The sequence below is a fragment of the Trichoplax adhaerens genome, genomic scaffold (assembly GCF_000150275.1).
Source record: "Trichoplax adhaerens TRIADscaffold_3 genomic scaffold, whole genome shotgun sequence".
NCBI lineage: Eukaryota > Metazoa > Placozoa > Uniplacotomia > Trichoplacea > Trichoplacidae > Trichoplax > Trichoplax adhaerens.
Window position 1 is genome coordinate 2,475,256 of NW_002060945.1, and position 8,297 is coordinate 2,483,552.

General features: G+C 36.1%; 2 protein-coding genes across 2 annotated transcripts; one reads left to right on the top strand and one right to left on the bottom strand.

Moving 5' to 3' along the window:
• Positions 1-2,747: 2,747 nt before the first annotated feature.
• On the top strand, positions 2,748-4,147 carry TRIADDRAFT_22070 (uncharacterized protein; the record flags this gene model as incomplete). The annotated part of the gene is made up of 3 exons (XM_002110314.1): positions 2,748-3,131; positions 3,686-3,831; positions 4,027-4,147. 3 exons carry the CDS (start codon positions 2,748-2,750, stop codon positions 4,145-4,147), a joined length of 651 nt encoding a protein of 216 aa, XP_002110350.1.
• Positions 4,148-4,815: 668 nt separating this feature from the next.
• TRIADDRAFT_54258 (uncharacterized protein) lies at positions 4,816-7,387 on the bottom strand (the record flags this gene model as incomplete). Its single annotated transcript, XM_002110845.1, has 6 exons — positions 4,816-5,040; positions 5,201-5,315; positions 5,509-5,550; positions 5,633-5,883; positions 6,023-6,186; positions 7,303-7,387. The coding sequence occupies 6 exons, from the start codon at positions 7,385-7,387 to the stop codon at positions 4,816-4,818; spliced, it is 882 nt and encodes a 293-aa protein (XP_002110881.1).
• Between the last annotated feature and the right edge of the window lie 910 nt (positions 7,388-8,297).

Genomic DNA, 8,297 nt, shown 5'->3' on the forward strand with positions numbered 1-8,297 from the left:
TCAGTTGATCAAAAATACGATATATTGAAATAGCAATATCCAAATGCTGCGCACCTTTTTTCATTTTACAGTAGGTTATAAAAATTGTCTATGATACGATAAGAGTCAATTTCGAATAACAGAAGACAATTTCGAACTCAAGTATCATTAATCGGTTTTGGTGTTTGGAGAGAATGCACAAGGCACAAGTTTTGGTGAAAGCCATTAGGATATTTATTCATATTTCTCTACTACGACCGAATATAGAGTTAATTCGATTCTGAGGAAGAGCTAGATTTTGAAAATACTATCCATCGGCTTCTATACCGATTTATATTCGTTTCCTTTATTTATCATACACATACGAGTATATTATTAGTACAGCACATGTTATTTCTTGTCCAGCCATCTATTAATACTACGTAGAATAACCGTTCATTGACTACCGTAGCCCATTCATTATTGGCGTCATGAATGTTGTCCATTCAAAGAAATACTCCTAGGCTAACGAAAATGCTACAGTGCCGATTTGTATGCGTTTCTTCATTTATCATTAGAACATGCCATTTCTTGTCCAGCAACCCCATTAATACAGTGTCAAGTGACTATTGATTGACTGGTCATTAATGATTAGCGTAATGAACGTCGTTCTTTGAAAGGAGTAGCTAAACGAAAGCACTACTGTGCCGGATCGTATATGTTTCTTTAATTACTAATGTCATGACCGTCGTCAACTGCAAGCAATGGCTAGACGAAAAGACTACAGCACTGGTTTGTGTGCGCTTCTTAATTCACCTTCAGCTAAAGTAATGCGCGTGTTTATACTCCACCGCAGTGTCGTGGTATGTGTTGTTCACTCTAACTTGTAACTACTGTAATTAGGTGAAATTATTACGAGCAGTCAATAACCGGTTCGTGCTGTGTGCAGGAACTGTTTATTAGGCCATCCAAGAAAGATGGCAATTACTGCATTGTTCATAAAATAGTACTTCGCAGATCCACTTGATCTTCCAGACAAATTAGTTTTTATTCTGCATGAATCTAGCCATTGAATTCATTGAAGTCTACAGTATAGTATCGCACGATTGAAGACACCAGCGTTACTTCGTTTTGCACACGCTTTCCAACACTGGCCAGTGTCTTGCAAAGTCAACAGGAAACCCGACTGGAAAGTGAGATTCGGCTTAAGAATTTCTATGGTGATACAGCGTATGTATAGCGATTGCAGTCATTTCGGGTTCGAAAATCAATTATTTGATCGAGTTCGGGTGGCGTTTTCACTCCATTGCAGAACTCTGCTGTACTGTAGACCGTTCACATTTTAACTTAATGTTTCAGAATGACATTCCTTTGCCATCCAGTTGAAATGTTAAGTGAAAGGACGAATCTTAGTACTATAGTACTATGAGTATGAAGGTTTATTACCCCAACAAGAGGAAATTTACTTGGAAATTTTCAATCCTTCAAGTTCAATTCGAATTGAAAGATTGTCCTCTAGTCCGTCAATGTCGCGTCCATTTTTATCCTTCAAGTCCAATTCAAATTGAAAGATTGTCCTCTAGTCCGTCAATGTCGTGGCCATTTTTATCCTGACGAGTATATTACCAGCGTACAGTGTACTGTACGAACGAATAGTATTATACTGTACAGTACTGTACGTTTAATACTGTACCGGTACAGACATTTCCATTGATATTGTGTGTTTGCGCTAACTGGATATTTCCTGTGGATTACATTGCGTTCTAAGTGTGAACGGCGCACGTAGAGAAGCCGCCGTTTTTCAATCCAAGAAAGAGAGGGTAGAGTTAGTAGTTAGTTTTATAAAAACTTCAACGACGTGTTCAATTTCTTGTCTGCATGCTCATTGAGAGTAGTAAGAACTTTCAATACAGTTGTTAGTATGAACTCTAGATCGTAATCCACAACCAAGACTGTATACTATACAGTGTATAGTACTGGCTGTACTGCACACTAGCTAATGTACCAGAGAACTTGGCAGAGAAAATCACAGCTCCATCCATATAGTACGTACTGCAGTTGTGGACTTGTGCTAATGCGTACTGACAACTATTTAGGATGAAACTTTTGCGGGTGACTTCATCGACACATACGACCGTACGGTACTGAACAGCGGCCGAGGGAAGCAACCATATTACTTTACATCGTACAGTAGAACACTGAATAGAGAATGCCTGACTGAGCACCAGTATACTCGTGTAAAAACTTGCAGTACGGTACGGAACGAATTTCGACGATGACGTAGTTCTATGTTACCGTGTGATTCATGCCATCCGTTTAGTGCACAGTGTACAGTGTACAGTACGCTGCGATGTACAGTACTCTACTGTACCGTACTGGTCGATAAATCACTTCAACGTGATTTCAGTATGCAGTACTGTACACTGTGTACTGATTGCGTACATGGACCGTGACGTATATATTATTTGTCAAAGCTGACCAACGCCAGTAACTGGAGACGGTCTGGAGTCGACGTTCAAGAAGAATTGGCCAACTTTCCATGCCAATTTGGCTGCTGCATAGGATCCACACTTTTCCTCCTTTGACTGACTAGTTCACTACAAGTAGATAGGGTGTTGATCATTTCCAATCTCTTGGTTATCATCTTCTCTACAAGGGAAACCTCTTGCCCATTACCATTCAACTACTGCACTTGACAACGCCGTGTATATTGTCGTCTTCAAGGCTAGGCTGCCCAAAGTCTGGATAGTAGTCAACACCCCAAAAAGGACAACATGTACAATTCTCAGATGAGCCATAGTGCTAGTAGTGGCAGTATTCGCTCGGAACTACTTGAAGAAGTTAAATTGTACAAGAATGCTCGAGAACGCGAAAAATATGATAATATGGCTGAATTATATGCTGTTATTAATACATTGCAATGCTTGGAAAAAGCGTACATTAAGGATGCCGTCCCTCCAAAAGAATATACTAGTGCATGCTCGAAATTACTAGTGCAATATAAGGCAGCTTTTAAACAAGTTCAAGGCGATGAATTTGCTACTGTGGAAGCATTTATGAGACAGTATAAGTTAGACTGTCCAGCGGCCTACGAAAGAATCAAGGAAGGAAGACCCATCACTATTAAAGATGATAAGGGAAATACCAGCAAATGTATTGCTGATACTGTTTCTGTAAGTTACAACAATAACGCTAGTTCAATGGATTGACTTACTCAATCGAGCATCCTTGGATGCGTACATCACGTATTTGCTCAGCATAGAAATCAGTCACAATCTACTTTTATGCTGTAAATCATGCATAAATGATGCTTTTGACTTGATGAATACACTGCAGTTATCGATGGATTCAATACAAACACTTTCAGTCTTTGTTCACGATATATCACAGAATCTTAGGGAGTTGTCATGAATTCTTGTATTGATCCCACGGTACCGAAAGTGATGATGGTTCTAACATGACCAATATAGTTTAGTGGTCGATGTATTAAATACAGACCTTTATAGTCTTTACACGCTATTTCTGACAGTTTAGGTAAGCTACTCTGTCCTGTATTCTTGTATTAATCCCTGATATGTCAATGGTTTACACTTACGGTAGTAATAGCTAACAAAGTCGCTTAAAACGAAAGCTATCATCTATTCACAAAGAATCGATATAAAGTAATACTATTGGTTAAACTAAAAGGCTAACTTTATAATGTTATCATTTCTATCTTATTGATTAGCTATTTATTACCATCATGGATAAACTGAGATTGGAAATTCGAGCTACCGATGAGTTACAGCCTGACTTGCGAGAGCTACTAGAAACTATGAATAGGCTTAGCACATTACCTTCCGATTTCGAAGGCAAAGACAAAGTCCTACAATGGTAAGATGATAGTGTAGCACTAGCGATATGAACAATTTTAAAATAATCATATCAATAGAATAGACGTTAACCATTATATTTCCAATTGACCATAAATTGGTCACTTAAATATCTACTGTAAAATGATATAAATTAATTATAGACTGATAATAGGGAGATGGCTAATAAGGTGCCTTTTTCCTACAATATTATTAGGCTTACCACACTATCAAGTATGAAGGCGAGTGATGAGTTAACGGATGAGCAAGCAAGGCAAATGATATTTGATTTAGAAACCGTATATAATGCATTTAATCGCTTGCTTGCTAGTTCCTAGTCTGTTGGACAATGATCTCCAATTCCAAATGCTTAAGTTTATAATAGTGCACCTATAATACAATTGGCATGCGCGCAATTCATCTCTACGGTTGTCCTACTGTAAATCTAATCTTTCTAATTCATAGAAAGATGTTAATTCACTTTAATCGTTAGATTTTGGAAGTTTAATAGCGTCAATCATACGTAGTTTAACAGTAAAAATCGATAGTCTTTGAAGGCGGTAGAAAACGTTACAATTTATAAATTACAGATTAAAAGGTCGTTGCACCTTTTTTTATATCAAGTCAAAAAATAACCGCCAGTTACCGTCATTAAAACAATTTTGAAATCCATGAAAAGTTGAAATGAAATTGGAATACTTTAATGATAAAATATTTTCTAAAAAAAAGTGCCGCACTTAAGAATTCTGTACTGTATAGTATGATAGTCTTTAAAATACTGTGAATTTTTGCAACAAGCTAACGAAGCTTGTTATAATGTCTGACGTTAAACATGAGGCCAAGATGATATAGCATTGTCTAAAGAATAAATAATAAATCACATAGCTAAAGAGATACAAGTCGTTGATAAGTATATTCAGGAAAACCATATCACTAGCGTCATTAGTAAGCTATAAGTCCTGCCGGTGCATAATTTATACATCTTTTGGGGACTTGGAGGTCCAATTCAATCTGTATATATCGGTACTAACTTTGTCTCATGCATTAATTTAAGAATTTTTTGTTTCAATCCTTGGTCACTATCGATATTTATCCAGTTTTTAGAATCTTTTGTAAATTTTGTAGTTGTTGCAAATAAAGTTAGCCAAATTCCATCATGACCATTAGTTTCTCCACTGTGTTCTACAGAAAGTACGCCTTTGATGTCGAATGTTCCATGATATCCTGCAGACTTGCCATAAATTTAAAATTAAAGACAACCTTTGTTAATAATAACGGTTTATTAATCTCCTATCACTATGAATAAGTTAATATTGGCCACAGAAACTAAAAATCTTGCAAATAATGACATAACACACACGTTGAATGACAAACTGAGTAAATGCTAATACCTTTACCGCATTTTCGACAGCAGCGGGTCCTGTCTTACGTGCGTGTTTATCAAGAACTGAAATTGGTAAATGCATATTCGGGCCTAATTCAGCAAGGATATATACTTCTTTTGTGCTAAAAAGTAAACGTAATATTAATGAAATAAATGTTTGTATCATGACGATAAAAAGGTATGATCGTCTTTGATTCTATATTACAAAATTACTCTTTTATGCATCCGGCCAAAAGAATTCGAACTGCTACGGTTTTATGCGGGCGGCAAACGGGCAATAAGATTGCTTGTGTATTTGCTACTAGATTTTTATACCAGCTTTGGGTACGCGAGATGACATCCAGAGCATCCTTACATCTATAAGAAAGCCGATAGTTACTAATCTACCGATATTAAGATTACTAATAGTCATTATGGATTCAATTCATAAAGGAGTAACCTTAATTTTAAATGGCTACGGACTTGTTCATCAGTGAAATAATCTGCCTGTATCGATTCATGGTCTTGCTGTTCCGGTGTTTTTAATTTACCTTCCACATCTTGCCCTGTAAAAATGAAGCGAATCCAATGACCATCATACCATTCTACGCAAACTAAAGATTTCGGTGTAAATTTAATTCCGCTCTCTTCTAATACTTCGCGTTGAGCACCAGCCTTAATGAACAAGGAAAGGCAAATAAAAGCATAAAACTAAATTTTGATTTTGAATGCGTTTACTTAAAATTAAGTATGCAGCCTAGATGTGCAGCATTATCGAAATCCAAGCTATCTACACGTGTGAGGCCAAAAAAAATTAATAGGGTGTAGTGCCAATGATCTACAGCAGTACCTCTAGTGTTTCACCAGTTTCTAACCTTCCAATTGGCAAATACCATAAACCTCGACAAGATTTTTTCGCTTCTTGAATCATTAACAATTTATCATCTTCAATGAGAACTCCGCCAACAATGTAAGTAACGTTACCGGCACTCTTTCGCAGAGAGGCTTGCAAAGCTATCGGTCATCATAAAAAAACTGTATGAACAGATTGTATTTGTAACAAAAATATAACCGGCTTAAAATTTTAATTTTATTCTTTCCTGCAAGCATTTTATGTTATAACTAGCGCCCACTTATTTATTGTAGGCAATTGTTCATTCATCAAAGATTTTCCGGCTGCGATGTATCGAGATATGAAAATGTATCCTGCAATAGGCTCGTATGATTTGTTATCCGTAATAAACTAAAAGCAATTAATGTAAGAACTTGACCGCGACGTCAGCTACTTGTTTAATTTCAAATTCAAACTCGTCCAGAAATCACGTAAGACTGAATGAAAAGTATTATAGTGGTCAATTTTCATCACAATTTACATCGTGTAAATCGCGAAGCTAAGCTAAAAATAGTTGGTTTATAATCTCGTAAAAGATGATCAATTGATGCAACCAGAAGTTGTAACTTCATATTCTTTTAATGTTAAATCGTTTCACTTCATTTTAGCATGTGCAACGTGTATGGTGATCGAGTAGAAACATAGGAAGGCAGATAAATGGATTGCTTTGCAGCTTGATTATTGCTTCGCAAGTAACAAAATAATTATGAATAATAATAATTATATAACCAGCCGTTAAGCTAGAACGCGGTACAACAGCAAGGAAGTAAACAAGCGATAAATGATTATAGAGTAACTAAACGGAAAATGTGACCCAGTCAACGGTAGTCTAGAAAGATTAGAGCATCACCAATCGATGTGTTATTTGTAAAGGCATTAAAAGTGTATCTATTGATCAAGTAGTCTACTAATCAGAGTGATCATAGGTTATCAATAGAGTAAAAGTTATTAATAATCTGTAGTACAGGTACACGAGTCCAAACAATTAAAGGATAGCAAGATTTATATAAACTCTTAATCGAAATCGATTTATGCAAGAATGATTGAGAAATGACGTAGAACTATCCTACTAAATTTATTTCAATCGATATTACGAGAAATAACTATTGACTAAAATTATGGTTAGCAAATGATATCATAGGAAATCAATTAGGTATATAAATTTATTGGGCCAAGGACGAATACATAGTTTGCTAGTCATCATCGATTCTACGAGAGTTAAGGATCGAACAACCTACCTTTAGCTTCGTTGACAAATTCGTAGCTTTGAGTACATGGTTGGCCTTCAATCACTTCCCAAACACTACGAATAAATCGATCCATATTCAACAACTGACACTAGGCCTACTCTACGCGTATATATTGACACGTCGATAGTCAATCAGAGTCCAATCCTTTTTAGCTTGAAATGGTCATTAATTCAATCTTTCAAAACAGATCAAAACTTGGATTGAACATCACAATACAACCTTGAAAGATTTGTATGTTGTAAATCTTAACAATAAGAAATAGAATAATCGTAATACCCGTATAAAAGAGTTATCATTGACGGGAAGATGATCATAACCATTAACTCTCATCAGATGATAGCGTAAGCAATAATTTCAGCTTGCAGCGTTTGAAAATAATTAATTAGCCCAAGACGAATGCAATGTCGACGTTCTGCTGGAGGAGCTGGCCAACTAGTATAGATTATAGGATAGCAATGTCGCTGTTAATTGATATAGATACCCAAACATGGCCTACGATGCCTATGTATTAGTTATTGGAAACAAAGATGTGTTCGATGTTGGCTCAAAAATATCACTGTTGGACACTATCAGTATAGCTACCTAAACATAATGCATGATTAAGTCTATACTATAAGAATTCAATTGGAAAATTATACCTACCAGATTTGCAAGAGAGGCTTTAAACTTGGCTATAAATTTGCTTTCTATGCAAACAAATACTTGACTATTCATTTATATGTAATGCTATTAACTGCTTATCCCAACGAAAAAGGCTAAGGATAATTTTACCCAACTGTATTGTGTGATAAACGTCAATTCTATGTGGGATTTAGTAATCCATAACGATACAGTAGACTTTATTCATGATGCTGCAGTTTCCGCAGATCTCATCTCGCGACGCTCTACGTTTCGATTATCCTAAGGCAAAAGGTTACTAACCATCCCTATCGCCAAGTTGCAAATTTATGCAATGCTTTCCTATCAAGTACATGCTCTTTCTC